At 55.0% G+C, this 16309-nt stretch overlaps 1 protein-coding gene across 5 annotated transcripts in view; it reads left to right on the plus strand.

The window, feature by feature from the left end:
• The window catches only part of GGT5 (gamma-glutamyltransferase 5), a 24899-nt gene extending 8590 nt beyond the window's left edge, over positions 1-16309 (plus strand). The window contains exons 2-12 of one of the 5 annotated variants that reach the window (XM_032256625.1): positions 4248-4378; positions 4644-4739; positions 5159-5354; positions 5969-6126; positions 6637-6783; positions 9475-9611; positions 9977-10419; positions 10576-10682; positions 10812-10981; positions 11118-11228; positions 15911-16309. In XM_032256625.1, the coding sequence (XP_032112516.1) occupies positions 4248-4378; positions 4644-4739; positions 5159-5354; positions 5969-6126; positions 6637-6783; positions 9475-9611; positions 9977-10419; positions 10576-10682; positions 10812-10981; positions 11118-11228; positions 15911-16057 (1843 nt within the window). In that variant the 3' untranslated portion in view covers positions 16058-16309. The remainder of the gene's footprint in view (positions 1-4247; positions 4379-4643; positions 4740-5158; positions 5355-5968; positions 6127-6636; positions 6784-9474; positions 9612-9976; positions 10420-10575; positions 10683-10811; positions 10982-11117; positions 11229-15910) is intronic. The other 4 variants (XM_032256629.1, XM_032256626.1, XM_032256627.1 and 1 more) reach the window with 4 other exon arrangements.

The following is a 16309-nucleotide window of genomic DNA, read 5'->3' on the forward strand; positions in this document are numbered from 1 at the left end:
TTTTTTGAGACAGAGTCTCTATCTGTTGCCCAGGCTGGAGTGCAGTGGCAAGATCTCGACTCATTGCAGCCTCCACCTCCCAGGTTCAAATGATTCTCACGGGCGTGGGCGGAAAAAAAAGTGAAAAATGAAAAAAAAGTGATTCTCGTGCCTCAGCCTCCGGGGTAACTGGGATTACCACCAGGCCTAGCTCATTTTTGAATTTTTAGTAGAGATGGGGTTTTGCCGTGTTGGCCAGGCTGGTCCTGACCTCCTGGCCACATATGATTCACCTGCCTCCGCCACCCAAAGTGCTGGGATTATAGGCTTGAGTCACCACTTTCAGCCTCCATTTTTTATATTTGTCCGTTTTCTGATGAAATTCTTTTTTTTTTTTTTTTTTAGACAAAATCTTGGCTTTGTCCCCAGGGTGAAGTGGCACGATGTAGGCTCACTGCAACCTCCACCTCCCAGGTCCAGGCAATTCCCCTGCCTCAGCTTCTCAAGTAGCTGGGACTACAGGCATGTGCCACCACGCCCAGCTAATTTTTTGTATTTTTAGTAGAGACGGGGTTTCACCATGTTGGCCAGGATGGTCTCGATCTCCTGACCTCATGATCCACCTGCCTCGGCCTCCCAAAGTGCTGGGATTACAGGCGTGAGCCACCGCGCCCGGCCTGATGAAATTCTTAATTGTTTTTTTAATATCCTTGAATATAGATATAAAGTACTTATTTTATAGTATGTGGTCTGACAGTTTCATAATCTGGAGACCCTGTGGGCCTTTTTTAAAGTTGCCTATGCTTTCTCTTGAGCTTTGTTCCTGCTGTCTTATTTCCTTATTGGCTTGGTTGTTTTTAATTTAGCACTGGAGGGTGAGTATAAAAATTGTTAGAAATATATATATGTATTTTTTTGAGACAGAGTTTTGCTCTTGTTGCCCAGGCTGGAGTGCAATGGTGTGATCTCAGTTGACCCGCAACTTTCATTTCCCGGGTTCAAACGATTCTCCTGCCTCAACCTCCCGAGTAGCTGGGATTACAGGCATGCGCCATCACGCCCAGCTAATTTTGTATTTTCAGTACAGATGGGGTTTCTCCATGTTGGTCAGGCTGGTCTCGAGCTCCTGACCTCAGGTGATCTGCCCGCTTCGGCCTCCCAAAGTGCTGGGATTACAGGTGTGAGCCACCATGCCTCACTGTAATTGCAGTTTTTGCCATTAAAAGTAATGATGGACCCTGTCTCAGCAAAATAAAAAGCTAAAGGCTGGGCGCGGTGGCTCACGCCTATAATCCCAGCACTTTGGGAGGCCGAAGCGGGCAAATCACGAGGTCAAGAGATGGAGACCATGGTGAAACCCCGTCTCTACTAAAAAATACAAAAATTAGCTGGGCATGGTGGTGTGCCTGTAGTCCCAGCTACTCGGGAGGCGAAGGCAGGAGAATTGCTTGAACCTAGGAGGTGGAGGTTGCAGTGAGCCAAGATCGTGCCACTGAACTCCAGTCTGGCACCTGGTGACACAGCAAGACTCTTTCTCAAAAAAAATAAAAATAAAAAGCTAAAAAAAAAAAGAGAAAAAAAGAAGCAGTGCTCCGTCTGTTAGCCTCCTCTTCCAGGCTCGGCTGTCGCCTTGAGGGGAATGCCAGCCTTGCTTCCCTGCGGCCCTGTGCTTCCCTGCGGCCCTGTGCTTCCCCGAGGTCCTGTGCTTCCCCGAGGTCCTGTGCCCCCCTGCGGCCCTGTGCTTCCCTGCCCCCTACACCGTTAAACATACGTTTTCTATTTGCTGGGCTTTTCTAGTTCTCTGTGGGAAGTATGGTCTGAATTACAGTCTCCCATTACCGTGAAGTCTGATTTACATTTAACAGATTATTTTGTTAAAATGTAAGGGAGCAAGACAGACACCGCGGGCTGGGTGGGAGGCTATTGCAATAACCCAGGTGAGAGAGGTTGGTGGCTTGGACCGAGGTGGTGGAGATGGAAGTATAACCTCCATCTGGGGTCACTGGTGGGATGGATGTGGGGAAGGAAGAAAGTGACCAATCCAGGATGGCTCCAGAGTGTAGACACAGCAAAAGGGGTGAGTGGTTGTGTCAATTTCTAAGTCAGTAAGGACTAGGAGAGGAGCCATTTCGTGGGGAGGGTTGGAAGGAAAATCAAAAGTGCAGTTTAGATCACGGTGTGTTTGAAATGTTTCTTAGACACCCTGAGCAGGTATCTTGTGCACAGCTGGGAATAAGCGTCTGGAGAGTTGGGAGAGGATTGGCTGGAGATAAAGCTGGGAGTTATCGGCACGCAGGTGGCATCTCGTGCCGCGAGCCTGGATGGGCTCACCCAGGGAGAAGACATAGCTGCATAAGGACCAAGAGCCAAAACTGGGGCCCCGAAAATCAGGGGACCAGGGAGGTGGGAGGAAAACCAAAGCCTGGGAAAGCTGGGGAGGTGGGTGCAGGGACCCAGGTCTGTGCCCTCTTTGGACCATTGTCCCCATTTTTCCCTAGAAGCCAAGACAGTGGACTAGGCTGGAAGCAGGCAGGTTGGGGAAGCAAGGGCGCACTCCATTTAGTTAGGAGGTGAAGACTTTGTCTGGGATGGGAATTTGAAGTGCTTTTTCTCCCAGTTTGTCATTTGGCTTTGTTTATGGTGTTTTATTCTTATTAGAAATTAGTGTTTATGCCTGACTTGTTTATTTCTGGCTTTTGGCTTTGTGCTGTCTTTCCCATTCCAAGATGACGCGTGTCCCTGCAGAGCCCATGTGTGCTACATGTTGGCCCAGGGAGGGACACTTGGCTCAGGAGCTGGGGACGGTTTCCGTCCAGACGGACATGCCAGGTCAGGCCACAGATGCCTGCGCTGAAGAAGGGTGCTGCGGTCAGAGGTCCCACAGGGCGGGTGCAGGAACCCAGGTCCACTCCCTCTTTGGGCCTTGGTTTCACCATCCACAACTGGGTTTAACTGCTGGCTTCTTGAGGTCCTGGGGAGGATTCCTGGGTGTGACGGAAAAGGTTGCCCTCAGTGAGCTGTGCAGGGCTGTGCTCCAGGGACAGGGCTCATCACAATGCAGGCCAGGCTGACCAGCCCCTCAGGGCTGAAGGGCCCACCTCTTTCTGCCCATGGACAGATGGGGAGGGGTAAGTCAGAGCAATTCTTTTCTTTTCTTTTTTTTGAGACAGAGTTTCGCTCTTTCACTCAAGCTGGAGTGCAATGGTGTGATCTTGGCTCACTGCAACCTCCACTTTACAATTTCAAGAGATTCTCCTGCCTCAGCCTCCCGAGTAGCTGGGATTACAGGCTTCCGCCACCACGCCCAGCTAATTTTTGTAATTTTAGTAGAGACAGGGTTTTACCATGTTGGCCAGGCTGGTCTTGAACTCCTGACCTCGTGATCCGCCCGCCTTGGCCTCCCAAAGTGCTGGGATTACAGGTGTGTGCTACCATGCCTGGCCTCTTTTTTTTTTTTTTTTGAGACAAGCCTGTCCTGTCACCCAGGCTGGAGTACAGTGGCACGATTTCAGCTCACTGCCACCTCCGTCTGCTGGGTTCAAGCAATTCTCCTGCCTTAGCCTCCCAAGTAGCTGGGATTACAGGTGCTCGCCATCACATTCAGCTAATTTTTTGTATTTTTAGTGGAGATGGGGTTTCACCATGTTGGCCAGGCTGGTCTTGAACTCCTGACCTCAAATGATCCACCCACCACGGCTTCCCAAAGTGCTGAGATTACAGGGGTGAGCCAATGAGCCCAGCCTAGGCCAGAGCATTTCCATAGGCCCAGGGCCCCAGGAGAAGTTGTGGGGCCCATCAGATCAAGCCTAATGCCCTGGTGGAAGGGAAAGATCCTGGGGTCACCTGCCAAAGGCCAGCCTTGAGGTAGTCACGGCCAGAGTGTCCCCAGTGAGATGGGGAGTGGAGTTCCAGGGTGGGCTCCTGGGGCCACTGTGAGTGACTGAGAGGTGGCCTAGGCCTGGTTCTGCCTGTGGCACATGAGCTGCTGGGAGCCGTGGCAACAGAAGCACTTTGCAAACTGAGAAGCCCCTTATTTATGGCAAAGGTCAGTGTAAATAGCATCACATTTTGCAACTGTAGAGTGTTGCGGACCTGTGAGCAGCTGGATTTGATGGGGAAGCCTGGTTGTGTTCTCTGACCTAACCTGGGGTTTGGTGGCAGTAGATGGGCCACCTCCGTCACCATTCGCCAATGAGTGCCAGCTGAGCAAGCCTGGTGGGGAGACGGGGAGGGGAGCCCCACCGCTGACTCTGTACGATGTCCCCTAGAGCCATCCTCCAGCAGCAGGGCTCCCCTGTGGACGCCACCATCGCGGCTCTGGTCTGCACCAGCGTCGTCAACCCTCAGAGCATGGGCCTGGGCGGAGGGGTCATCTTCACCATCTACAATGTGACGACAGGTGGGCCCACACGTGACCTCCCATGGGGCAGATGGGCTTGTGCACACCAGTGCATAACCCCTTCTCCAGCCTGTCCCATTTGCTCAAGCCCGTCTCTGGGTGGTCTTGGGCCCCCTGCTCTGCCCTCTTCACCTTTTGTGTCAACTCCTGTCCCTATGTTAGCCCTGAGTCCATTTCATAATGCAGAGATGGAAACTGAGGCCTAGAGCAGGCCTGGGGCTGTCTGCGGGGTCCGTGAGCACTCACCTGCCCTGCCCTACTCCAGGGAAGGTGGAGGTCATCAACGCTCGGGAGACGGTGCCGGCCAGCCACGCCCTGAGCCTGCTGGACCAGTGTGCACAGGCTCTGCCACTGGGAACAGGTGAGGCCCCATGGGGGGCCCCCCACTCCCACCCCCCAGGCCCCTGGGGGGCCAACACACACCCCAAAGGAGCAGTGCCTCATGGACCGCAGGGAATGGGAAGGCCCCACTTGGGAAGGGGCTCTCTGAGGTGATCCAGGGAGAAGGACCAGGCTGGACAAAAGCCTGGAGGCTTCAGTGGAGATGGGTTGGTGGGGCAGGGTGGGGCACCTGGGGCCAGTTTGTGCAGGGCCCCGTGGGCCTGGCTGTGGACTTTGTGGGGAGGCACAGGTGGTTTGAGCAGGGAGGGGCGTGGTTAGGTGTGGGCTCCTGAAAGCTGACTCTGGCTGCTGTAGCTGGGGGGCCACATGCAGGGGTGATGGAAAACCCCTGGGAAGGCCTGGAAGCCACAGGGTGGGGGTCTGGGATGTGCCGTGCAGGGGCTCAGTGGATCGGGGTGCCCGGGGAGCTCCGCGGCTACGCTGAGGCCCACCGTCGCCATGGCCGCCTGCCCTGGGCGCAGCTGTTCCAGCCCACCATCGCGCTGCTCCGAGGAGGGCATGTGGTGGCCCCTGTCCTCAGCCAGTTCCTGCACAACAGCTTCCTGCGGCCTTTCCTGCAGGCGTCAACCTTGCGGTGAGCCCCACAGGGTGGCCCTGGGCTCCTGGATTCAAGGCCATATCCTGTCTGGGCCCAGTCCACACCCCAGCTCTGCCTCAGTTCCTCCTGCACTGGAGGGTGGACGCTCAGGGGGTGCAGGGGACCTTAAGGCCAGGACAGAGAAGACTTTTCATAGCCCTTCTGGCTCCACGTGGCAGATAACTCAGGAAGTCAGGCTGGGGGGAGTTCCTTGCCCAAGTGACAGGACTCCAAGGTGTGGATTTGGGCTCTACCACCCGCCCTGGGGCCCCGGCCTCCTTCTCCCTCTCTAGGGCATGGCAGGAGGGCTTCAACTGCTGCTCTCACCCGCCTGACCCAGCCCACTGACAGGCCCCCCAGGAGTGAGGGGATGACAGGCCCTAGGTGGGAAATGTGCCCTCCCTGGACCAGGGCCATGAGCCGGGTGAGTGGTGTCAGCCCCCCCACCTCTTAGAGAATCTGTCCCCCAGTGTCCGCCCCAGTACCTCGGGACCCTGGGCCAGGGCGCCCTGCACTATAGGGTTCTGAGGACTCCACCCGTGAGAGCCCCGGCAGGAATGAGGCTGCCTCTGGGACCTGGCCCCGCCCTGAGGCTGCCCCCCACCCCCCAGCCAGCTCTTCTTCAACGGAACAGAACCCCTGAGGCCTCAGGACCCACTCCCATGGCCTGCACTGGCCACCACCCTGGAGACCGTGGCCACAGAGGGTGCGGATGTCTTCTATACGGGGAGGCTGGGCCGGATGCTGGTGGAGGACATTGCCAAGGAAGGTCAGCCTCCCTGAGGTCCCATACCCTGTCCCTGCTGGAGAAAGAGTCAAGGTCTGGGTGCTGGGGGTTGAGGGCAGACTCCTCCCCAGGCCCTGAGGGACTGCTGGTGGTGCCTGGGGCTCCGAGAGGCCACGCACCTCACACGGCCGGCCTAAGGAGTCCTGTGGTCCAGGACCTTGGACAGCAGAGCCTGTGGGTTATGGCCAGCTGAGGGGAGTTACCGATGGTCACGGCGGGCTTGGGCAGCTGAGCTGACCACCCTCACAGGCTCACAAAGCCCAGCTCCCTCTCCCATCTTCCTCTCCCCCTCCCTGCCTCTGGTCTCTGTCCACCCCTCCACATCTGGCTCCAAGGGTCCTGTCCTGAGGCTGCTGCCTACAGACCTATCATCACCCTGTGTCCACGAGGCTAGAGGATGAGTGGAATCCCATTGTGTGACCTGTCACCTGTGGTTATTCCTCCCTGCCTCAGTTTTCCCATCTGTTCATGGAGTCCTCTCTCTCACCCCAGGGAGCCAGCTGACGCTGCAGGACCTGGCCAATTTCCAGCCCGAGGTGGTAGATGCCCTGGAGATGCCCCTGGGGGACTACACCCTGTACTCTCCGCCGTCGCCTGCAGGGGGTGCCATTCTCAGCCTCATTCTCAACGTGCTGAGAGGTAAAGCCGCTGCCCAGAGCCCTGGCCCCCTGGGAACCTAGACTCCAAGCCCAGCCACGGCCTAGTTCAGCCTCCTCATCCATAAACCAGGTTCACAGACCCACAACGCAAAGACAGGGCTGTGGAAACCAGGATGGTGGGTTTAGAGCTGGCCTCCGGCTCGGCCCATACATGAGGCGACATCATTCGTCCAGAGCCTTCCTCCCACTAGGTGACCAGTCCCAGACACAGAAGCAGGTGGGCTGTGCAGGTGGTGAGCTGCCCACCAGGGGCGTGCACCTGGGGAGTGAAGCTCAGCGCAGCCCAAGGCAGCCTGTAGCGGGCTCTGGCAGTGCTGAGGCCTGGGGCTGCCTGCGCTGGCTTCATAGTGTCCTGTATCTGCATTAAAAATCACCACAAGCTTGGTGGCTTCAAATAACAGAAGCGTGTCCTCTCAGAGTTCTGGAAGCCAGAAGCTTGGTATCTAGGTGTCCACAGGGCTGCCTTTCCCTGGGCCCCAGGGGAGAATCTCTTGTTTGCCTTGTCGACCTAAATAAAAAGCAGAACAAGGCTCTCAAAGAAAATGATGTTTATTTCAGAGTGGGCCTCACAGTGGGAATACCCATGCCAGGGTTAACTGTGTGCGGGGCGATTTCTGAGCTCTTGGTGCCCCGTCACCTGAGCAGTGTATGCTGTACCTAGTGTGAGGTATTTTATCCCTCACCCCTCCCAGCCTTCCCCTTGAGTCCCCGGAGTCCATTATATCATCATTATATAATTATCTCTCTCTCTCTCTCTCTTTTTTTTTTTTTGAGATGGAATCTTACTCTGTCACCCAGGCTGGAGTGCCCGGCTAACTTTTGTATTTTTCTTTTTTTAGTAGAGACGGGGTTTCACCATGTTGGCCAGGCTGGTCTTAAACTCCTGACCTCAGGGGATCCACCCGCCTCGGCCTTGTATCCCAAAGTGCTGGGATTACAGGCGTGAGCCACCGCGCCCGGCCCATCGTATCATTCTTATGCCTCTGCATCCTCATAGCTTAGCTTCGGTATATAACTGTTTCAAAATGATTATCTTTGGCTACTAGGATCCGTGATAAAGGTGGCACCGGTCTGAGGCTGGACAGGCCATTGCTGGGCAGATGTCCTTGCAGAAGTATTTTTTGTGTAAGGTTGTGATGGTCTTTGTGTGAGGTTGTGAGGTGGGTTTTTTTTTTTGACAGGGTCTTGCTCTGTCACCTGGGCCGGAGTGCAGTGGCACTGTCAAGGCTCACTGCAGCCTCAACCTCCTGGAATCAAGCAATCCTTCCACCTCAGTCCTCTCATCTCAACCTCCCAAAGTGCTGGGATTACAGGCATGAGCCACAGCACCTGGCGGAGAACAGGTCACTTGTGCACGAGATCCTCCCTTCATGGCCTTTCCTTGGCTCTATTTTTCAGAGCGTATTTTTTTTTTTTTTTTTTGAGTTGGAGTTTCACTCTGCTGCCCAGGCTGGAGTGCAAGAGTGTGATCTTGGCTCACTGCAACCTCTGCCTCCCAGGTTCAAGCTGTTCTCCTGTCTCAGCCTCCCCAGTAGCTGGGATTATAGGCACCCGCCATCATGCCGGGCTAATTTTTGTATTTTTGTAGAGTTGGGGTTTCACCATGTTGGAGAGACTGGTCTTGAACTCCTGATCTCAGGTGATCAGCCCTCCCCACCCTCCCAAAGTGCTGGGATTACAGGCATGAGCCACCCCACCGGGCCACAGCTCCATTTTGACCATTTTCACAGCCTCTTCCTGCTTCTGGTGGCTGCCAGCATTCCTTGGCTTGTGGCTGCCTCACTCCAGTTTCTGGCTCTGTGGTCATACTGGTTTCTCCTCTGCTCTGTGTGTCCTCTGCTCTGTGTGTCTGTCTTACAAGGACACTATGATCACATTCAGGGCACATCTAGATAATCCAAGATAATCTCCTCCTTGGGCCAGGTCTGGTGGCTCACGGCTGTAATCCCAGCACTTTGGGAGGCTAAGGCGGGTGAGTCACTTGAGGTCAGGGGTTGAAGACCAGCCCGGCCAACACGGTGAAACCGCATCTCTACTAAAAATACAAAAATTAGCCAGGCGTGGTGGCACTCACCTATAGTCCCAGCTACTTGGGAGGCCAAGGCAGGAGAATCGCTTGAACCTGGGAGGCGGAGATTGCAGTGAGCCAAGATCGTGCCACGCACTCCAGCCTGGGTGACGGAGCAAGATTCCCTCTCAAAAAAACACAAAAAAGCCCAGGCCTGGTGGCTCACACCTTAATCTCAGTACTTTGGGAGGCCAAAGCAGGCAGATCACTTGAGGCCAGGAGTTCAAGACCAGCCTGAACAACATGGCAAAACACCATCTCTACTAAAAATACAAAAAAAACCTAGCTGGGTGTGGTGGCGAACGCCTATAGTCTTAGCTCCTCAGGAGGCTGAGGCACAAGAGTCACTTGAACCTTGGAGACAGAGGTTGTAGTGAGCTGAGATTGTGCCATCACCCTCCAGCCTGGGCAACACAGCAAGACTGTCTCAAAAAAAAAAATCTTTACCATACTTTGCCACTTAAGGTAATAGTCACTCTTGCACTGTATAAAGTAATATTCACGGGTTCTGGGAATTAGGATGTGAGTGGATCTTTCGGGGGGGGGTCAACATTTAACATATTACATAGGGTGACCCCTACCTGTGCCCCAACCCCTCCCTAGGGTTCAACTTCTCAGCAGAGTCTGTGGCCAGGCCTGAAGGGAGGGTGAACGTGTACCACCACCTCGTGGAGACGCTCAAGTTTGCCAGGGGGCAGAGGTGGAGGCTGTGGGACCCTCGAAGCCACCCGAAGCTCCAGGTGAAGTTGCTGAGGTTGCTGGGGCTGGCGGGCTGCCCTCCTCCCTGGTTCAGGACTTGGCATGAATGGAGGGTCAGGCCTGGCATGGGGAGGTTGGAGGGATATGTATGTGGTTTTAGGCTGGGGCAGGACTGAAAGGGACCCCAGGGTGGCAGTTACAGGGGTCAGCTGCAGGAGCGGTACCATATCTCAAAGGACCTGGAGGGTGGGCAGAGTCTAGACCTAGCCTGGGCTTGAGGGAGGCCTGGCCACAAGGTCAAGGACAGACTCGAGACGGCCCCCATGGGGCTGAGCTCGTCCTGCCCTTGGTTCTGCGGGCCCTGCCTGGCCCCTCACTGACCCTGCCACCTGCCCACCCACCCCAGAACGCCTCCCGGGACCTGCTGGGGGAGGCCCTGGCCCAGCTCATCCGCCAGCAGATCGATGGCCGGGGGGACCACCAGCTCAGCCACTACAGCCTGGCCGGGGCCTGGGGCCATGGGACAGGCACAGCCCATGTGTCTGTGCTGGGGGAGGATGGCAGCGCGGTAGCTGCCACCAGCACCATCAATACACCGTGCGTGGGGCTTGGGGGAAGGCGGGCGGCCACTCGTCCCCTCCTAGACCTGCACCCCCGCAGCCCCATGTCCCCTCACTTGTCCCCGTGTGGCAGCACCTTGCTTTTGCCCTCTTTCTCCTCCTCTATTTCAAAAGGGGTCCCCACCCCGACATCTCTGGCTGGAAAGGCTGCTGCTGGGGTGGCCCAGAGCCAAGATTTACCTGGGAACGGGTGGCCTCACTCAGAAGGGTACCCTGATATGGGGCACAGGTGGATCTTTGGGGGCCCCTCCTGGGTGGTGCCAGGGAGTGAATGGCGGCTGCAGCATGTTTCAGGGCAGCTGTAAAAGGAGGGGGTCCTGCAAGGTGGGTGGGGCAGGCAGTGTCTGCTGGGGCCCCAGCCCAGGCTCTGCCTCCACGGCTACAGCTTTGGAGCGATGGTCTACTCACCACGGACAGGCATCATCCTCAACAATGAGCTCCTGGACCTATGTGAGAGATGCCCCCAGGGCTCCGGCACCACCCTCTCACCTGGTGAGAACAAGGCTTCCCACCTGGGCTCCACAAGGGCCCCCCACCAGGGGAGAGGAGGGGGGCTGGGCTGGGGCTGCATGCTAACCCCTGGATAGGTCACCACACTGGCCAAGTCACTATTTGCTCAAGCAGAGAATGGAGACAGGATAGGTGGAGCTCCTGGAAGGTGCCAGCCCCCAGTTCCAGGCGAGCGTCCCCCGTCCTCCATGGTGCCCTCCATCTTGATCAACAAAGCCCAGGGGTCGAAGCTAGTGATTGGTGGGTCTGGCGGGGAGCTCATCATCTCTGCCATGGCCCAGGTGAGTCTGGGGCTCCTGGCTCGAGCTCTCCTTTCTGGGCAGTATACTGTCTGATTCTCCCTGGGGTGGGGGTATAAGGGCTGATAAAGGGTAGCGGGTACCCCCTTTCTCCCTGCATCCCTCATCTCTCCCCCAGGCCATCGTGAACAAGCTGTGGCTTGGCTTTGACCTGAGAGCGGCCATCACAGCCCCCATCCTGCATGTCAACAGCAAGGGCTGTGTGGAGTACGAGTCCAACTTCAGCCAGGTGAGGCTGAGGTCCGAGCTGGATGCCTAGGGTGAGCCCACGCCCCAGGTCCATGCTGCTCAAAGCCACCTGGGAGGAAGTCAGTCACTGAGATTCTTAGGCCAGGTACACTTCAGCTTTGTGAGCCATAAGAGTCAGGGACCTTGATGGGCGAGGCTGTCAGTTCCGTGGCCCCCAAGACAGAGAGCAGGGTGTTGTCTACGCTGCTCCCAGGCTAAGGATCTCAGCGCCTTGGTCTCTGGTCTGTGGTTTATGCCATTTTTCAGAAGTGAGTTTTCCTGGCTGTGGCCTCTCAGACTCTCCCTCATGGTGACATTTTCCTTGTGTGGTTTGTAACTTAAATTTGCAACTTTATTTGTAACAGAGGTTGTTTTTCCTGTGGGAGTCTGTAAAGTGATTTTGTTCTGGGGCACTAGGGCATTGGTGGTAATTTTTACTCTCTCTCTCTATATATATTACTATATATTTGAAACAGCATCTCACTCTGTTGCCCAGGCTGGAGTGCAGTGTTGCAATCACAGCTCACTATAGCCTTGACCTCCTGGGCTCAAGTGATCCTTCCTCCTCAGCCTCCCAAGGAGCTAGGACTATAGGTGTGTGCCACCATGGCTGGCTAATATTTGTATATTTAGTAAAGACGAGGTTTCCCCATGTTGTCCAGGCTGGTCTCGAACTCCCAACCTCAAGTGATCTGCCTGCCTTGGCCTCCCAAAAGTACTGGACTTACAGGCATGAGCCACTCTGCCCGGCCCTCCCTTGACTCTTACTGAAGGAACTTTGTCCTAGTGAATATCAATTCTCAGGACCTTTCACTCCGAGGACCTGAAATGCTGAGAATTTGGGAGATGGAACTGATGGAATCCAGTGACTCACAAACCTAAGGTTCTCAGCTCCCTTGGGGAGTTGGAATGTCAGCTCCTCAGGTCTAGGGCTTTCCATGGAGTACATCCTAAACTCTGGGTTGGAGACTTTGGGTCCCTAAGGACCTTCACAGCTAAGGCCCAGGGACTAGGGTGAGGAGAGTCTTTGATCCGGGGGTCTTGGAGTCTGGCCAGTGGCCTCTGAGAAATGCAGTCTCTGAGCACTGAAAGTCCGGCTTTGGCTTCAGCAGTGAGGATCTTGGCCTTCAAGTCTAAGGACAGTGGGAAATTAGTTATGTCAGGCACGGGGAACTTACAGCCAAACGTGCAGGGCTCCAAAAACATCACCTGCCCTGTCAGCAGCTCAGTCCATGTGGCATCACCTGACAACCTCAGATCAGAGGCCCTGAGGAGGGCAGAGCTCTAGGGCCTGCGTACCTAGATGTCTCCGGAATCTCAGGCCCTGCTGGGTCAGGTTCTGGGGCCATGAGTCTTCTTGTTTGTTTGTTTGTTGCTGTTGTCGAAACAGTTTCACTCTGTCACCCAGGCTGGAATACAGTGGCGCGATCTCGGCTCATTGTCACCTCCGCCTCCCGGGTTCAAGCAATTCTCCTGCCTCAGCCTCCCGACTAGCTGGGATTACATGCCCACACCACCATGCCCGGCTAATTTTTGTGTTATTAGTAGAGATGGGGTTTTGCCATGTTGGCCAGGCTGGTCTGGAACTCCTGACCTCAAGTGACCTGCCTGCCTTGGCCTCCCAAAGTGCTGGGATCACAGGCATGTGTGACTGCACCCAGCCAAGTTCTTGGGTCATTAGTCTTAAATGGCATCTGGAAACATGGGGCCCTAGTAGCTCAGGTCCCTGTCCTCTAGGACTTTCGCCCCTTCACAGAGTGGTAGTGTGTGAGGACTGTCACCCCGGGGCAAGGCACTTGGCATCTTTGAAACAAGCACAGGTGGCCGGACGCAGTGGCTCACCCCTGTAATCCCAGCACTTTGGGAGGCTGAGGTGGGTGGATCATGAGATCAGGAGATCAAGACCAGCCTGGCCAAGACGGTGAAGCCCCATCTCTACTAAAAATACAAAAATTAGCCGGGTGTGGTGGCGGGCACCTGTAGTCCCAGCTACTTGGGAGACGGGGGCACAGAATTGCTTGAACCCAGGAGGTGGAGGTTGCAGTGAGCCAAGATCATGCCACTGCACTCCAGCCTGGGCAACAGAGCAAGACTTTGTCTCAAATAAATAAATAAATAAATAAGAAATGAGCACAAGGCTAGGGGCTACTTTGGTCTTTGACTTCCTCAAAGTCCACAAATTCAGGGTCTTGGGCCTGAGCCTGTAGGCCCCCATGCCCCGAGTGTCTCACACTGTGGGGCTGTGGGTGCTTTTAGCTTAGGGATCTAATTTCCTTGGATTCATGGGTATTCAGGTCCTTATTCTAGCTGAATTCTCCATCAGTAGGGCCCTAAACCTGTGGGTTCCTGGATGTCTAAGGTCCTGACATAGTGTGTTGAGATCATAGGTCTTTTTTTGTGTTTTGAGACGGAGTCTCACTCTGTCACCAGTCTGGAGTGCAGTGGCGCAGTCTTGGCTCACTGCAACCTCCGCCTCCAGGGTTCAGTCGATTCTCCCGCCTCAGTCTCCCGAATAGCTGGGATTACAGGCATCTAATCCCAGCTATTCCCACCGCGCCAGGCAGGAGATCATAGGTCTTTTCAAAAAATTTTTTGCCACAACATCTTGTAACTGCCCAGTGGGTTCACCTTGCCAGCTGCCTGGACAGAGCCAATTCATCAAGTTAGGGGAATTGCAACAGAGAAAGCGTAATTCAGGCAGAGCCTGCTGGGCGGGAGACCCGAGTTTTATTATTACTCAAATCAGTCTACCCAAGCATTCGGGGAGCAGAGTTTTTTTTGTTTGTTTTATTTTTGAGACAGAGTCTCGCTCTGTTGCCCAGGCTGGAGTGCAGTGGCGTGATCTGCAACCTCTGCCTTCTGAGTTCAAGCAATTCTCATGTCTCAGCCTGAGTAGCTGGGGTTATAGGTGCACACCACCACACCCGGCTAATTTTTGTATTTTTAGTAGAGACAGGGTTTCTCCAAGTTAGCCAGGCTGGTCTTGAACTCCTGACCTCAGGTGATCTGCCTGCCTCAGCCTCCCAAAGCGCTGGGATTATAGGCGTGACCACCACGCCTGGCTAGAGAGCAGTGTTTTTAAGGACAGCTTGGTGGGTTGGGGGAAGCCGGTGAGCCAGGAGTGCTGATTGGTCAGGGGTGAAACCATATGGAGTTGGCTGGGTGCAGTGGCTCATACCTGTAATCCCAGCACTTTTGGGAGTTGAGGTGGGCGGGTCACCTGAGGTCAGAAGACCATCCTGGCCAATATGGTGAAAACCTGTCTCCACTAAAAATACAAAAATTAGCTGGGCGTAGTGGCAGGTGTCTGTAATTCCAGCTGCTCAGGAGGCTGAGGCAGGAGAATCGCTTGAACCTGGGAGGCAGAAGTTGCAGTGAGCTGAGATCACGCCACTGCACTCCAGCATGGGCGACAGAGTGAGACTCCACCTCAAAAACAAAAACCCCCCAAAACCCTGGAAATCATAAAATCATAGGGAGTCGAAGCTGTCTTCTTGCGCTGAGTCAGCTCCTGGGTGGGGGCCCCAAGATCAGATGAGTCAGTTAATCAATCTGGGTGGTGCCAGCTGATCCATCAAGTGCAGGGTCTGCGAAATATCTCAAGCACTAATCTTAGGAGCAGTTTAGGGAGGGTGAGAATCTTGTAGCCTTCAGTTGCATGACTCCTAAACCGTAATTTCTAATCTTATGGCTAATGTTAGTCCTACAAAGGCAATCTGGTCCCCAGGCAAGAAGGACGTCTGCTTTGGGAAAGGGATGTTACCGTCTTTGTTTAAACTATAAACTAAGTTTCTCCCAAAGTTAGTTCAGCCTACGCCCAGGAATGAACAAGGATAGCTTGGAGGTTAGAAGCAAGATGGAGTTGGTTAAGTTAGATCTCTTTCACTATCTCAGTCATAATTTTGCAAAAGTGGTTTCAGTCTTGCTCTGTGCCCAGGCTGGAGTTCTGTGTCACAGTCAAGGCTCACTGCAGCCTCAAACTCCTAGACTTAAGGGATCCTCCTGCCTCAGCCTCCTGAGTAGCTGGGACTACAGGCATAGCACCACCACACCTGACTAATTTTTATTTTCTTAAAAAAAAATTTTGTTTTTAATAGAGACGTGATCTCGCTAGGTTGCCCAGGCTGGTCTCGAACTCCTGAGCTCAAAATATCCTCCTGCCTCGGCCTCCCAAAGTTCTGGGATTACAGGTGTGAGCCACCACACCTAGCCCAATTTTTGATTTTCTTGTAGAGACAGTGTCTTGCTGTGTTGCCCAGGCTGGTCTCAAACTCCTGGCCTCAAGTGATCCTCCCTCCTCAGCCTCCCAAAGTGTTGGGATTACAGGTGTGAGCCACTGCGTCTGGCCTCAGTGTCTAAGTCTTGAGAAGCCACATCCTCCATTGAAAGCCCCCTGAAGTCAGATTTGCACTTCAAGGCCCTGGTGTTGTTGGATCCAGGACAGGCATGAACTTGCATCTGGAGGTCTTCGGGCCCGGGTGGTGTCCTCCATGCCTGATCCCTGGAGGCTGAGCCTCTCCTCTGCCAGCCTTTGGCTCTCGCCCACGCTCCCATCTGCGTCCTCGGGCCCTCTTCCTCTCAGTCTCGGCTTTGATGGTTTTTGTCATTTCTTGCAGACGCCTCTCCCTTCTGGAGATGGGCTGAGCTGCCCTCTCCTGTGAACCTGCTTTCTCTCCTCTCCAGGAGGTGCAGAGGGGACTCCAAGACCGTGGCCAGAACCAGACCCAGAGGCACTTCTTCTTGAACGTGGTCCAGGCCGTGTCCCAGGAGGGGGCTTGTGTGTACGCTGTCTCGGACCTGAGGAAGGGTGGAGAGGCCGCAGGCTACTAAGACTGCTCTGCCCAGAGCTGAGGCCCCGTCCCCTCATGGGTCCTGCATCCAGGCCGGACGTGGCTGGGAGACCCAGTACTCCAGCAGGATCTGGACCCCTGGCAGGGGAGTCCAGCTGAGCGTGGAAGAGGTGGCGGAGACCAGCTGGGCAGATGGGAGGCTGAGCCTCCTCCCTGACCTCCTTTCCCAGAGCTCCTGGTGGCCCTGAACTGGCCCCTCTATCCCTTCGAGGGCCTCCTGCCCAGGCCACTC

The sequence above is a fragment of the Sapajus apella genome, unplaced genomic scaffold (assembly GCF_009761245.1).
Source record: "Sapajus apella isolate SASKATOON/1434 unplaced genomic scaffold, GSC_monkey_1.0 scaffold95, whole genome shotgun sequence".
Taxonomy (NCBI): domain Eukaryota; kingdom Metazoa; phylum Chordata; class Mammalia; order Primates; family Cebidae; genus Sapajus; species Sapajus apella.